This window comes from Thermobia domestica, chromosome 3 (assembly GCF_964235325.1).
Source record: "Thermobia domestica chromosome 3, izTheDome1.hap1.1, whole genome shotgun sequence".
Lineage (NCBI taxonomy): Eukaryota > Metazoa > Arthropoda > Insecta > Zygentoma > Lepismatidae > Thermobia > Thermobia domestica.
Genome location: NC_137456.1, coordinates 151397046 through 151414453, shown reverse-complemented (window position 1 = coordinate 151414453; position 17408 = coordinate 151397046). Strand labels below are relative to the sequence as shown.

General features: G+C 36.9%; 1 protein-coding gene across 1 annotated transcript in view; it reads right to left on the bottom strand.

The window, feature by feature from the left end:
• Positions 1-8076: 8076 nt before the first annotated feature.
• Positions 8077-17408, bottom strand: part of LOC145680812 (uncharacterized) — a 90326-nt gene continuing 80994 nt past the window's right edge. The window contains exons 9-10 of the mRNA XM_081751886.1: positions 10752-10874; positions 8077-8297 (exon numbers count right to left, since the gene is read on the bottom strand). Of these exons, the coding sequence (XP_081608012.1) occupies positions 8269-8297; positions 10752-10874 (152 nt within the window). The 3' untranslated portion in view covers positions 8077-8268. The remainder of the gene's footprint in view (positions 8298-10751; positions 10875-17408) is intronic.

The window sequence follows — 17408 nt, the reverse complement described above, 5'->3', positions numbered from 1 at the left end:
AAGTAAATCCGGAAGTGATTCAAATTTAATATTCTGATTTCAATATTGATTTCTACAGAGCAAAAACAGAAAGATATACCTTAGATGCGATTTCTAGCAAGTGATTCACTGCCCGAAGAATAAGTTCCATCTTTAGCGTTAACTATATTTCAAATCGAAAGTGGTTTAAATGAACAAAATCCAGTTTTATCACTTTTTGGCACAAAAATAAAATGGTAATAAATAGGCACAAGAGCTTTTCTGCACTTGATTAAAGGTCCCAAGAGAATATATATATAATCACTGCCCGCAACACTTCAGCGAAATCAGAAGTGATTGAAATTTAATTCTACTTGAAATGAAAAAAATCCTCTTTATACAGTAAACAACGTGTACATAAAAGGTTCTAAAATTTGAATAAAATAGTAAATTTTGAAATAAAGAAAGTTCCAACCGGAAACCGAACTCTAGGTCCTTAGAGATGTGAAGCGATCTAAACATAAACAATACATAAAACGCAGAGAATGAATAGAGTCCGGAGTTATCGTGCTCCTCCAAAAATTAAAATGTATTGGAGGTTATTGAAGCAACGATTTTAAGTCGGTACACAGTCCTTGCATTTCCAATTTGTAATTTCACCTCCACCAAAGTCTACCAAAAATAACAATCACCACAAAATATGCAATTTTCCACCAAAAATAACAAATTTTATAGGCGTGATGAATCATAAAAGGAAAATACTCTACAATTAAGGGAAATTCTTAGTCTAATATCTCCAATCAGCCAAACATGGCGAAAAGAGCAGCGTTGAATTTGTGAGTACCTCAGTGCTGCCACTGCTTGTCTCACACTATGTTATTCAATCTATGCTACAGGCACTGCTTCTGGAGGCACCCGCGTCACTCCAGAATGAGTGCTAAACTTACCCAAATTGTTGTTGGTTTATTTTCTCTCTCCTTGCTGGCAACTGGATGGAAGTGGGCAATGCTGTTGTCTCTTATTATTTGTTGCTTCAAGTTGAAAGGAAAAGTGCAGAAGAAAAAAATGTTCGTTTATTCGTGTTATTATTATTAATGAGATGGAAAATATTTGAAATACTGGGAGGAAGTTTTGCTATGTAACTGGCAACTTTGTTGCAATACTGAGTGAATTCATTGGGGGATTCCTTGGTCGTCGCTCTTGTACTTTTCTCAGTTTGATAATGCCCAAATTATCGGCAGTAAAGTTGAAATCAATTGGTGAGGGACATGAACAAGAAGGAATTGTTACAGATCGTAAGATAATTCTATGTAATCCGTGCGATGCAGTTATAAGTGTGGATGAAAATCACCAATCATTGCTAATTACTAGTCACATAGGTAGTGCAAAACATGCTAAGAAGAAAAAAGTTCGACAATTCAAAGGCAAAGTTTTATTTCTGAAAACCTGCCATCTTCAGCCCGATCTCAAAGTGAACAGTGCGAATTTTCTACGGATTAACTTCTGCTTTTTTAGAGGCCGGCACTCCCTTGAATAATGTGAATTACCGGCTTTGAAGTGCTTCCTGGAAAAATATACTAAGCCGTCAATCCCAGATGAAAGTACTCTTCGAAAAAGCTATGTGCTTCTATTTACAATGTAACAATTAGCCATGTGAAGTCAGTTCTTGGGGATTACCCTTTATGTTTCAGTTTGGATGAAAGTATGGACTCGACGAAATGATATGTACTAAATATTCTTGCTGTACCATTAATGGTGAACCTGTAAAGCCTATATTATTGAAAATGTACAATCTAGATGTTATTGGTTAATGAAAATGTTAATGGTGCAAGTGTAATGCAGGCTTTCAACGATACTTGTACTTTTTTATAGCCGAAGATATTAAATATGACAAGATATGGTTAGTGTTAACAAATCAAGCATCATATATGCTATCGAATGTCAGATCGTTTAAATGCTTATACACCAAATTAAATCATGTTACATGTATAGCATACGTATTGCATCGTGTATGTGAATTTCTGTGTCCTACATACTGTTAAGCTAATCGTTTTGTGGCTGCAATGAAAAAGGTCTACTAAAATGTACTTACCAGGTTCAAGTGCACAAGGAGTCAACGAAACTACTCCTCCCTCCTGATCCAAGTCACAAGATGGGACATTTGGATTGCTGCTGTGATTTCCTCCTGTGAACATTTTGATAAAACCAAAGACTTTGTTGGGAAACTTGAACCGTCTGAAGCTGAATGTGTGTATAATGTTAAACAACTTACTGCTGAAGAAGAGTGTGTTAAAGAACTGTATGAAGATCACCGCTTCGAAATTCTTAACGAGTGCAAAGAGAAGCTGAAAGCACTGGGGATTTCTAAAGAGGAACAATGGACCATTCTTCAAACTGGAAAGCAGAATCTGCAGGAGCCAGCGAAACACAAACTTGAAAGCAGTTTGGCGAAAAACTCTGGTATCCTAGAAGTGGACGATCCAAATAACGTAACGGACCTTGAGTTTGCTGTAAAAACAAAATTTGCTCCGTTGGTGTCTGTTGAATTGGAACGTTCATTTTCACAATACGAAACACTCCTGACACCCTACCGAAAATATCTAACCTTTGCCAACATTGAAATGTTGACTGTAGTAAAGTTCAATTCTTCTCTATTTTATTGCTCAATGGAGTAACGGACTAAGATGTCAAGACATCGAAAAGACGTGGTGTTCATATATTTTTGAACTTTTCAATTTTATTGAATTATTTTAATAAATATTTAAAGCCAAAGTTCTCAAAAATGTGTTAAAAGAAACCTTACAAGCCATGTAATTTTTTGGATGTTCATTTAACAGTTAGTAAAGAGTATTTATAGTATATTTGATCTATTTTTTCCACCTTTCCACCCATCAAATTTTGTATTTTTTCTCCACCAAGAATACACCCCTAATATTTAATTCACTTTATGTAGGCACAAACATACACACACACACATACATACATACAGAGACACATATACACAACAATTTCTTTACTTTCCAGTGACTCAGCTGGTTGAAAATCTGTAACATTAACACATCACAAATATTGATACATATGCAAAAGATAAATATTAAAAATCCACAAAAACGAATATTGAAATACAGAACCACATTTCTAATTATTTCATGTAAATTCAGTTGAAACAAATATATTTATAATGTAGGAAAATGAACCGTACAGGCCTCGGTAAACATTATTGGTCAGTAAGTACGATAACATCTCAGAAAATTATATAATTTTTTTTTTATCCTGAAAGAGACCTTGTGTATTAGACTAACACTCAACACAATAGTCATCAAACATTTTCAAATTAAAGGTACTGAATCTCCTTTATGTTATTGTAAAGTAGAATAAGAAGCCTTAAAACACGTTAATTTTTCAATGTCGCATTTTTTTCATCTTCGGAGAACCTATGCATATACAGTAATACTACAATCTTACTTTCAATATGGGCTCTTTAATTAAAAATTACCTTCGTTAAGCAATAATTATACATATACAATGGTTGATTCAGTTATATTGAGCCAAATTCCATGTGCAGCTGTACCACGCATGCCCCAACCTATCACCGTGAGATTGCTACGAAGCAAGCAACTGTATCTCGTTAGTTACGCATTAGAGCAGTGTATTCGAGTGTAGTCTGATACCACCAAAACTCAACTAATTCTGAAGAAGTTTCATTATGGCTCTTTTCGACGCTACGTTTACGGTGTCGCGCATCTAGAAATGTGTAAAATGCGGCACAAAGTCCTGAGCCCATCACACCGACGCAAGCAGCTAGAACCATTTCCTAATAGAGTTCATGATTGTGTCCGGTTCCTCGTTCAGTGGCAAATTCCGTCTCCGACAGGTGGGACGAAACGTCAAAATTGATGCTGCATAATACTACTAGATTTATGTTCTTACTGAAATGTACCAGCATGAAATCCAGCATTTTACAGACAAGACTTTTACCAAGTTGAACTACACTAAGATAAGGTAGAGTACGATAAGATAAGGTACACAATAGAGATGGCCACAAAGTTCCGGTTCCTGAGGAACTGGATCCTCGGTTCTTGGAGACCCGGTTTTCGGGACTGGTTCTAGGTCTGGATCCGAAATCCCGGTTCCAGAACCGGATCTTAGGAACCGGTTCCAGGTCTGGATCCGAAAGCCTCCAAAGACCCGTAAATTAGGCACAAAGTTCATCTTCAAAACACTGCAAAAAAGACCACGCGCTTGTGCTCTTACCGACAGGCCTGCTTGTACCCCCCAGAAAAATGTTTTTGGTCCACCAGTGGGTGTTTAGCCAATGAGTTTGCCAGTAATCCTGTATGTTCAGCCAAATGAGACAAACGTCTGCCGCCTAGGCGCCTGCCTGTCTCTTAACCATTTCATTTAGCACACTGTTCACAGCCTGCCAGCAGCTCGGGTCTAGCGTAGGGATGGCCACAAATTTCCGGTTCCGCGAGGAACCGGTTCTTGGAGATCCGTTTGTCAGAACCAGTTCCGAAACCGTTTCCGGACCTGGATCCGAAAACCTGGTTCCAGAATCGGATCTTGGGAACCGGTTCCATACCTGGATCCGAAAAACCGGCTCTGGCACCGGATCTTCAAAAACCGGATTCGTTAAGAGCAGAAAACCGGTTCCACCAGGAACCGGTACTGGCCATCCCTAGTATACAGCCGCATGGAGGAAACATCACTTGAATTCTCTGACACCCCTGTCAAGAGACCGGATGCCAGATTGAATATTGTGCCTTCGGACTCCTCAAGCGGCTCTTGTCGTATAGTCGAGTCCTAACCGTCCCCGGCCTGTATAAAGCTTGAAACGAGTAGTGGGGTCCAAGATTCATGGTCAAGCTGAAATGCAGTCCCCTGCAATGGAAATTTCAATTCCAGGTAGTAGTCAGTAGAGGTGACCTACTGATTGAATACAACCGGCGGTTGAAACATGACATTTAATAGGTAAGAGGCACATTCAGATTCGGTTAAATATAACTGAACATATCTTTGTATTAGCTATTACTTTTGTAGTTAAAGCAAAGCAATATACGGCTTTAAAATGATGATAATAATAATAGCTATTATAGAGAAAGTTCAATACCTTAATAAAGACTAATTTTGTTACGTTATAATTCTACAATAAGTTAGTTTTAATGATATAATAATAATAGTAACTAGCCATCAACATATAGTCTCACAAATTAAACGTGTGCAAAAAGTGCCTCCGTAGTTTGTTCCGTACCTGGTTTATACCCAACAATCATCCGTTATTAAAACAGGTTCATTAGGCTTCTTACACACACTAAGAACATTTCATAATAAAAAGGAATGAGTTAAGAAATCATCTTGCATAAAAGGTCATGTAGGAAGATGAGCATGTAAGAAATCAGAATTCAGAAGCTCAAATTTCTGTGCCCATTGCTGCGGTAGGGCTATGAGTTGTTTCTGTTCAAATGATCCATTGGCGGATGATCATAATCTTGGCGATCTGGCAGACGATTAATGAACTCTTCCAGCGAATAGCTCTACTTAAACACATTTAAAAAATATGATCCAAAAGCTCTGTCTCCCAAATTTTATTTTTTCACTGAAGAACGATGTTAAAGAAAAAGTGATTTGGAAATGGGTATCAATAGTTATAAGTGGATAACTCTGCTCCCGTAACAGACATATTCGTCCATATTTATGTTTTTTTTTTTTTGAATATAAATTATTTTAAAATTATTTTATATCTTCTCAAGAATTTGAGGTACGAAAAATCGGAATATATACAGTAGTTTTGTAGACAATTTGATGTTCTTCAAATTTCTTTCCTTTGACTCTTTCACCTGTCGTTAATATTTACGAAGATAAACTCAAAAGACAGCACGTAGAACACATTTTGCCGTCATTTCTTTTTAAAACGATAACTAACATACAACTCGGATTTAACAAAACTTTTACTAGTTCATACAATTTTGTGAAGATTTTTTTTTTAATGTTACATCTATAATGAGTGTTGTCGGAGCAGAATTTCCAAGAGATATGCTTGTCGTTTCTGAAAGAAAAAGAGAAAGAAATTATGCTGGGGGAGACCCCAGGTCGATTTACGATGGGTGTTTATATGATTCGGATCTCATTTTAACTGTAGATATAGATCTCAAATAATACCACTGCTGGAAAGAACGCTAATCTTAAAATCCAATTCTATCTAAAGACATTGGTAATCTCTTATGACAGAACTCTGAATTTCCTTTGTATACTTTATACTACATCTAGTGCCCAGGTGATATTGTTATCTTGCTATTATACCGTAATCCAATTCGTCCCAAGTTGACTAGATCAGCCCAATATTGAGTAATTGTAATAGTAACAATAGCTCTTTAACGACGTATCGGCATAAGATTCACTAGTAATAATTAATTTAGATACGCACTTTTATTTTAATTTCACACTTTTCCACGTAGTTAAGGATTGGGGGTGGGGTTATCAAGTAGACTCCTGCATCTTCTTTCCAAGCTCAGAGTTTGCTTCCAATGTTTATTTTAGTATTGAGGCACATTTCGGTTAAAGATGTGATGGAATGTTTCAACCTTTCATTTTTCTGGATAAGCATGACCGCATGGTTCCACAAAAGTATGTTTTATATAACATTATATTCACCAATTAGATACTATCACTTCGAAATTTTGGGCGAAACATAGTCTCACAGCATTTTAAGCAAAATTAAAATATATATATTTACATGGATTTCAAGTACTTAAGTATTATTAGCTCGATTCATTTCGGCTGCACTTAACTACATCCTTCTTCCATGGCGGCGGCTGCCACATACTCTTCCTTTCGCGGGCAAGTCACTAATGTCTGTACTCTTCCGCCAGTATCAAAACATGCTTATTCATTTTATATAATAAAGGAAAATCGTTAATACGACTTAATACATGTATTCTCTAATTTTATAATTGTTTTTTCATTAATGTAACGAAGTTTTACTGCACAAAACACTAAAATGCGTACCGATGGTTATTAAATAACTTGAACTAATTTTTCCACTGTACACACCAAGGATCTTATAAAATAGAGGATCTGCCCTTACAACAAAATCTTGAAGCCATACGTCACAGTTTCACCACCCCTACTCTGCCCTCTCCGCCCAATAAGATTGCAATATTTTGAGCCAACAATCATGGCGCAAACAAAAGTAGCCAATCAGACGATGGCGAAAAAGAGAGTAGGCAATCAGACTTTCCGATGCTCGGTTATTTTTTAGTTTCATTAATTTAATAGGATAAGGATACATATCGGCAAGTCCTCTATTTTATAACATCCTTGATACACACCATCGTACTCTCTTTGTTCGAAGAGCGTGAGAAAACCACGCCCACTGCAGTTCGTTTGCAAAGTGTTACCAAAAGTGACATTTTGCCTCGGACGAAAGTTCTGAGCTACAAATCAGGGGCCTCATTCCACCTAGGATCGGAATTCCTGGGATATAGTGAATGACAAAAGAAGAAGGGAGACTAAACCCTTATAGGGTTCATCTCCGAAATAGAACTACCGACATACTATTCTCTGATTCAATCCTAACCCATTGAACCTATTAGCTCAGTTTAGAGGAAATTGCAAATTGATCATCCTCTATTCAGACTTCCACCATCCTCGTAGGAGAGGGTAGCAAAAGGACATGCAGATGGAAAGATGACTCTTCGTTCCGCTTCACCAAGACAAGAATCCACTGTTTGAAGCGGTTCAAGGAAAATATGTTCAAATTTAATACATGGAAAGGGAGAGGATGACATAAATAACAATAGTATGGATAAAGAATTTCGTATCATGTCATTTACACAACAGCGCTGGTGTAACCATTATGGCGTCTACCTCCCAACAAGACAATATGAACTCTATGCCCGCTACAAGGAAAATTATTTTCTTGTTTTACGATTGCTACATAGTGCCTCAGGTGCTCACCAAAACTGTGAAAAATTGTTATCAGAAGATTAAAAGATCTTTCTGCTTAAGGACTATGTAAAGTAGTATGTATTTATTCACGGTGATAATTAAGTTAAGATCTTCCATGCATTGTATGTTTACTGGCGTAAGAAAATGGGACTCTAATCATAGAGAAGTATGTTAATGTACTTTTCAGGCTTTATTTTGTAAGGTAAAATAACACCAAGTTATTCCATTGTAACAAAAAAGTATTATTCATATAAAAGGTACTAAAAATATCTGCTATTTAATTTACAGCATTTAATAAATTGCAGTTCATTTCAAATGCTTTCTTTATGACACATTTACAATTGGGATGTATGTATCATATTCCTATCCATTTATCCTTGTGTTCGACTGATCTGAAAGTAGAATAGAAGTACAAAGATTGTTAATACTTATATAAAAGGAATATATTATATATACCAGAAGCAACCAACGCATAAACAGTTTACACTGAAATTTAATACTTGTTTCTTCGTTTAAATGTAAAATATTCAATTGTATAATTGTTGTTGCTAAATCTTTTCTGCACACAGTGGCAAAACACAAACAAAAAGTTATTTTTTGCATGGTTTTAGTAAGCAATTTATTTTATATGAAACTTCAGTTAATTCAGTTTCAGAGAAATTAAATGATTTATTCGTCATTTACTGCTCTGATTCTTTGAGCAAACAATCCTAAGCTGCAGGTATAATATGGAGAGAAAGGATGAAGAAAGGGTCTGGTATCAAGAAAGAATTAAGTATTATCAGAATATGAGTGTCACTATGTACTTTGATATTAAACAACTCTTTGAGGGCTTACTTTCTGATACACGACCAGGGACATCTTTCAGAAACAAAGAAAAAACACTCCATAAATGATAATGCGAGTACAAGACTGAAAATTCTCAACCTTATATAACAACATTAAATATCTGCCAATGTGTGAGACTATATTCCGTAGCGTTTTATGGAACATCATTAAAGGAACAGAAGTACAACATCTGCTCTGGTATAGTTTATTCCTGAGATAAAATAGTAACAAATGTAGTATTCAGAAAACTAATTCGTAAAGTGTAGAATATCGCACGTTTTCTCGATATCTGTGCTTTACATGTTAGTATTCTGTATTCAGGCATTCAAGAATGATTTTAGGTTAGGTCTATTTATTGGCGTCTTCCCAAAGCGGTTTGGCATCCCAGTTTGATACACAAACAGTCACATTTTATTATATTTAAATAAAATGTAAGATAGTAATAAACTGTGTATATGATCATAATATATTAATGACGTCAGCTAATTTTACAACAAAAAACAGAAGGCTCTTTCTTCACGAGAGAACGGTTTTCCTTATATCCTTTCAAAATCTCAATCTTTATTTTAGGTCTCGCCGGTTAATAAAACAAAATCCTAGTCATTAGAAATTGCTTACCAAATTACTGAAAAGTTTACCTTACCTAGAACTAAAATGTTCAATGGATTATATTACTTCTTCACAACAGCTATGGTGTGAAGTGAAATGAAGCCATAGAGTTCATGAATGATACCAATTGGAATATTACGCCGTACACTACATCTCTCAGTTCAGTCAGAAAGGAACGAGACACATATCTACGCAAAATTCATGTATTTGAAACGGACAATAGATTTTGAATTGGGTAGGCTTGGATAATTTCATCTTGATGTTCTATAACCACGCTACTTCCGTTCCAACTGTATCAGTGGGTGCATTATCATCATGGTATTCGACTTATTACCTGGAAACAACATCTGGACCAAAAGGGATGTTTATGATGCCATACAATGTTTATTATGGGCAGTGTCGCGACAAGTAAGCGTCAGAATAGGAATCATTGAAAATAAGAGTATTGCGGTCCATAGTGTCACAGAGTCGTCACCAAGTTTCATGTTGAGGAGATACATTGCGGAGCATTTGGTTTTTGGCGCCCGCCATACGTAAACCCGGTCTGTAGTTTGACTTAAGCTGAATAATGATTCATCTAATCATACCACATCTTGTCATCAGAAGTCAATATTACCTGTTCGCCACATTATTGGATTCGTGCTAAAGCATGAGGGTGCCTTATGATTGGATTGATCGTCTAACCTGGCTCCGTGAATTCATACCACCATACTCGCGGCGGAGTCGATACTGTGGAAGTGTTTGTTGAGTTTCTTCTTCACTTGCATCGGATTAACCTTAAGGTTTTGAGTTAAAATCTGATTTAGTGTTCGATGAAACTTATCAATAAGAATGTTCTTCTGATCACTGGTACCCTTTGCCGATATGGTTTGATAGATTCTTGTAGACTGTCATCAGTATGGGCACCGTTCCTCACAACATATCCAATGCACTTTACACTTTTGTCGTGCTCGCACCAGATAATCATACGCTAACAACATCTCTCATGTAGTATGGAGTTTGCCTAACATACCACCGTCTGTATGTTCCTACACCACATATCTTACATATTTCAAACTCTTGGCATTTTTATTTAATTAATAGTAATCTGTATAATTATATTAGCAATTGTCAGATAAAGCACATTAACATTGATAACTGGGTGGATATAGGAAGTGTTTAATGGAAATATTCAGAACGAACATACTTCATTTAAACTACTATTTGTTCTTTTCTTTACCAACTGTTAAACTGAAGAAGTGAATGAGTGATTTTGCGTAGATCACGCATCGAATGTAGCTCATAACGGAAGTTTCTAAAAATTTATGTTTTTTTTTTTTTTACCTTGTAATTTAGTCAAATACCACAATTCGCCTTCATGTTTACATGTATTATTTTCAAATTATAAATTAGTGTGTGTGATTACTTACCACATTTAGCATTCTCGTCGCTACCATCTCTACAATGTCTTATTCCATCACAAACAAATAATTTGTTGATGCATTGACCTCCTGAAGCGCATTGGATATACTTATCTCCACAGACGTGAGACTCTGTAATAATAATAATATACTTTATTCAGTGATGTCAACAGCTTATAGGCAAAAATACAGCAGTATGTTGAAACTGTTATACATTCATTTTAAAGAGACCAGAAAATTTGTAGTATAGAATACATATTAGGAGGTGAAATCCCTCGTCAGAAGGTTAATAAATATAAATTACAAGATTCAACCTGATTTATAAAACAAGATTAAAATAAAAACAGTCAATTTCATAATATACCATTTACAGAACTATGAAAATTAAAGCTTTATAGTCAACCTTGTCTAAAATTACACATTAGAATGCAAAAGATCGTAGTAAATTATTATCATAATTCAATATAAAAAATAGTTGTTTGAATAAAAGATTACAACTAAAGATATTCTGAAGATAAATAATAATAAAATCAAAATTTACAGTTAGATAATCATCATAAAGTTAAAAGAGATAAGCGCAAAATAGCAAAGTTAGTTTGTAAAGTCATGTTCAGTACAGAATGGGTGGCATACTAAACCATCTCCCTAAAATAAGAAAGAATGCAAAGTAAAGGATAAAGGAGAAAACCAATAACTTGTAAGCATATTAGAAACAAGCAATATGAGTGAACTTGGAGAAACTTCGAGAAATCCTGAAGTGCATGTAGAGAATCCACATGTGGGTGCAAAATCGGTTAAGTCCAGAATTGAGGAAAATAAGATTATGCCTGATTAAGCCGTTTTTCTCTATAATTATTTACAATCGACTCAGTTCTATCACATATTGCAAGAACGGTAGCATACTGTGTAATATCAGGCATTTCAGACTAACATTTACGTGCGTATGCAAAAGCAGTTGAGTCCTTCGCGATCTGACTTATATTTGCCCCTAATGGGGCGTTTACACTTAGTAGATTTGCGTTCGATTCAGTTGAATTGACGTCACTTTCAACTTAATCGACCGTGTAAACGGGACTTCAACTTAATCGCTTGTTGATCGAAGGCGACTAATCGACTGGCAACTGACTTAAAAGACGTTCTATTTTCTGTGGTTGAAATAATTGAACACATCCATCAATCTGATTCGGCCTAGTTGCTTCGATTTAGTGGCAAATGCAGCGAGTCGATTTAGTCGTGCGACTAAATCGACTAAGTGTAAACGCCCCATAAGATATGCATTGACTTAAAGGTGTGCAAAAACAGGTATCACTCCAGTTGCGAACATGTTTTCCACAGGAATTATTTTTCAATAGTAAATTACAAGGTGCGAATTAAAAGAGAAAACTTGTTCATTTGCATAAAATAAACTACGTTGCTTTAAATTTTGTCCGCGTGACCATTTCACTAATTTTTATGCTACTAGAACCTATTTTTTCTTTAAGTACCTACTTTCAGAGAAGTCGTTTATGTTATCAACAATCGCGGAAAGACATTAAACTGTATTTAACATTTTCCTCATCAATATTGTATTACATATTGGCACCTGTTCGTTAAACAACGTTACGCAGGAAAATGAGTGAGTGTATTCATTGTGTACTTGATTCAAAATTAGCATGGACGTTTCGAGGGCAACGTGAATATCAAAAGTGATAAGTCAGAAAGACAGGGGATGAAGTGGAATTTTGGATGGAACACACGAGGAGCTAGAGAGAATAGAAGCAGGTAAGGCGATTGTATTGACACATTTGAGTTACCATTATGATCGATTCTGTCGCTCAAACATGAGAAGGCGCATGGCTTGTAAAAATAATTTACAATTATCATTCAATGAGATTCACTCACCCAGTGTAAGGTTTGTTATTGTTCCAACAGATTAACATATGAAGGACGAGATGCTGTAGTGCAGGGATGATACCTAGTCTGCTCTGGATAGCGTCAATACATTTAAAAATATAATAAGGTACAATAGGTCTTATATATATCACTTCCTAGATGCATCATTGAATAATTCGGAATGCCATACAAATGTTAATATTCTAAAAGTTGACAAAAACATTTACTTAAACCAGGTTCATTTATGATAAAGAAGGCAGATATTTCCATGAGTTTTCTTTTTCTTAGCCTCACCTGTCGAATGATAGAACAATAATGTCTACATTAAATGGCTCTGGTCGCTACTATAACGAAATACTTTGGATAGATTATTAATTACCTGTACCTTGGGCAGAAAGTGCTCATACATGTGCACTATACTTAATAGAATGTTAATTTAATATTAACAAAAGAAGAATGTTTTTAATATCTGTAAGAGATATTGAGAGTGTTATGTAATTAGTTGCTATGTAATTGTTTATGGATACCTAATCATCATGTCTGTGTGCATGACAGTTTGAATGAAAATATATTATAAAGTGGATCAACTAATAAACCATTTAGTACCGTTCATCGACTTTATAATTCTTATAGAAAAGGTGAGAATAATAGTATATATAATTATTAAAGATATTTTTACATGCAAACAATTGCTACCACTCGAGATTCATATATATCAACGATCGAACCAGGTTAACGACTACCCTTGGTGAGTCGTTATAAAAATTTTGGTTTACCTCACCCGGGACTTGCTGTGAACATAGTGTAGCACCAGGAATGACATCAGAAGACCGAATCTTGCTAGCCTTACAGCGACAATTGATTCAGATGTCTACCGAATTAAAGCAGACGATAGAGCAGAAGTCCGAAGAGTCCAACAAGCAATGCGAAGAATTGAAGCAGACGATAGAGCAGAAGTCCGAAGAATCCAACAAGCAATACGAGGAATTAAGCAGACGAATGGAACAGAAGTCAGATGAAACGAAACAATTAATTATCCAGACGATGAACGATATCACCTCGCAGTTCGAGGAAAAGTTAAAAGGAATATCTGAGGAATGCCAGGATAATCACAATCACCTGAGCCAAGAAATCAGTGGTGTAAAAAAGGATTTAGAAGTAATAGAATCTTCTGTTCAACAGCAAAAGATTCAGGTCATCAATAATTCTAACAACATACGTGCAAATACGCAATTGATAGCTACTCTCCAGGAAGAAATTAGAACGCTACAGGTTAAGGACAACACATACCACAATAATATGGGTAGTGATCGCTTGGATTTTCCCCACTCACCAGAGATGACTTCGCCTTCACCTGTGTCTGATGAGGATATTATTTTGGAAGAAATTCATCCGAAGAGGACAAATGGGCGGAAAAGGGATGGTGCAACAACACACCACGTCATGGATAGGAATTGTCACCCAATAAGTACACGGAATGATAAAAGGAAGGTAAAATTAAGTGTTAAGATGAGTGAAATACGGGCTATGAGTAAATTCAGTGGTAAATGTAATGAAAACGCTACTTCTTTCCTAGAAAAATTTCAGGACGAATGCAATATAATGTGTATAGATAGATCACAATATATGAAATTAATCCCTCATGTATTACTCCCACCATGTTCTTTATGGTTTAAAGCCGTACGTGATCACATCAATACTTATGAGGAATTCAAAGCAGCGCTGATTGCGAATTATGAAAATGACTTTTTGCTTGCAAATCGAGATGCCACCATTAGAAATCAACATTTCAATCCTCGTTTGCACAAATCTGTTGTTGAGTTTGTTGTAAATACATACAACGAATTAAAAGTCGTTAATCCCTTGCAATCGGAATCTAGAATAATAGCATCGATTCGAAATTTGCTCCCATTTAAGTTACAACAGATCTTGTTTTCTACACAGTGTATGAGTTTCAACCATTTATTAATGCTTGTCCAATGCTATGAAACCCAATACCATGCTTTGAGTCAACAAGCAGGAGTAGGTAAAAATAAGAACAATTCAGATCATTTTGTACCTGTTCGGAATCTAAATATCAGAAGTGTGAACGATACGGAACACAACCTAAGCTGAGTAAATTCTAGCAATCAAAACGAGCAAAATAGGCAAAGTTACGTAGGGAATACGCCTAACCTAATTAATCGTAGCAATCCTTATGTTAGATCATATAATCAAAACAGGTTTAAAAATAAACGGAATGTATGGCGAAATTCCAGGAATACAACAAGCTGCATGGATAGACGTAATTGGAGGTCAAGAGATGGCACTTCGTATCAAAATCAGAATCACGATGAAATACATGTACAGCATATTGGGGAACCTAATCATGATTGTACAGTACAGTGTACTTTATTAGAATCATATGCAAGTATGAATGTAAGCTGATTACCGTTAATGAAATTAGGTTAAACCCATATCAGTTATAGATTCTTGTGAACTTTTATCTTCAATTTTATGAGTTAATGTTGATAATGAAAACGACTCTTATCATCTTCATATCAGCTGTGACGTACCACACGTCAAACAGCTGTTTTTTGTAAATACCTTGCTCCTCCGACTTGTCCGGGTTTCCTGCCTTCATAGCGAGAAAGAATCGACGTAACGTAGACGGGCCTGAGCTAGGACAACGCCTACGCTGCTAGCTTTCTGTATTGCTGTGTTTGGCCACCTAAGCACCTATCCAAACGGGGTGCTTTCTACCTATTACCTTTACCTAGTCGGCTGTACACAAGAGCGTGAGGGTTGCTATGCCCCGAGGGCACTCGCAACCGGCTAAGGGGAGTGGTCCCAAACCTCCGCGAGGAGGCTCTGCAGCTTCTACACCTTCAAATTCGCCTAAACGTCCTCGCACGCAAAGCGCACGTCATCCTTCAGACAATGACAGTAATCGCTCTCGCTCACCTCTTCCATCTACATGGGCTGAAGCACTATTGATGGATACTGGTGCTATGGACATAGTCCATCCTAATACCGATCCATCCACCTCACATCCTGGCACCAACACCGCGTCTGATACTGCTGCTACTTCTGGTACAGATACTAGACACTCCACCGGTCGTTCTCAGTTGTATAACTTCCTACTTACTGGATTTGACACCCGATTCAAAACAGAAAAGCATATCTATCTTCAAATAGTCAAATATCTTCCACGGGCGAATATCCAAGAAATTGTTCGGACCAAAAACGGGGTAATCATAAAATCTATTGATCCCCAGTTTGGCACTACTTTACGCAATAAAGCTTCCTATGAGATATTCGGCCCAAATGCAAAGCTCCAAGCGCTGTCTAGTAGTACCAAAAAGACGCAACCTCCACCACGCCGAGCACCAATGCTCTCAGTTGTAATTCGAGGTGTTCCGCCAGAATACACCGAGGAAGAAATAGAAGCAGAGTTACGTCTTGAGGAATACTCTTTTAAGAAGTGCCTCCGTATTAAAAACAATACCGGACCAACGTACATGATTCGTCTTTTAACAGATTCTAAGGACACAATAGACGATCTGTTACAGCATGGTGCTTACATCTATCGTCGCCGCTACAGGGTAGAACCATCTCGCTCACCTCCTCCTCTGCCCATCAGATGTGAGCGCTGTCAAACCTACAACCAGCACCCAACATCTCAGTGTCCAAATACTCCAAAGTGTGGCTATTGTTCTGGACCACATTCCACATCATCTTGCAGCAATCACAACCAAGCTCCACACTGCCTTACCTGTTCTGGTGATCATCCAACCTATAGTTACAAGTGCCGCGCCAGACCAGCACCACAACCTGAAAAACCAGAACTTACAGTTCCCATTCGTACAATAGATTCCTCAACTCTTCCGAACAATTCTTTACGTACACCTCTCACGGTGGAAGATCTTCTGCGCTTCACAACAGTTGTTCTTCAAAATATTCATCCCTTCTTGCGCACTCACATTTTATCACAAGTTACAGCTGCTGCAAAACTTCTTTTCAATCTTCAGCTCCATGCCACATATTCCGGGAACACAGTCCACTTCCATATCTCATCACTTGAAACCTCTGTCTAATATGGCTTCGATCTATTACATTATGGCGTATACCTTTTTCTTCTTAAACATCCGCTCACTCAACACCCACAAGCTTATGCTTGAACAGCTTCTCCGTGAGGAAAAAGTTCATGCTTTTGCTCTAAATGAAACTTTTCTAACCCCACTTCATCAATTCAAACTCTCCGGATATCAGTTCACTCGGTTTGACTGTCCACGGCATATAGCTCGAGCACATGGCGGCACTGCCATTGGCACTTATAACCATCTGCCCATCCGCACACATGTGCTTCCTCCTCACATGAACCTTCCTGAACATAATGTTGTTACAATCTACTTACGCAATAGAATTATCACATTCTGCACTATTTATGTACGACCCGGTCAAGGGATACCACACAACTTTTTTCAGTATATAGACAACAACTTTCGTCACTACCTGATCATGGCTGATATCAATCTCCATAGTCGATCGCTGGGTGAAAAACAACGCTTCATAGATTTTATTAATCAATCCACTGCGGCAGAAAACTTAGATCTTCCTTCTGCAACACGCCCAATTAGTCAGACGTCACCAGATATCGTTATAGCATCTTCTAGTCTTACTGTATCCAACATACGCATTCTGCCTCCTTTTGGTAGCGACCATGCACCGATTCTTCTTGATGTTCCTTGTGCGGCACCACCAAAAATTTCTCGAGAGCCCATTCACTATTATGATTATGAGAGAGCTAATTGG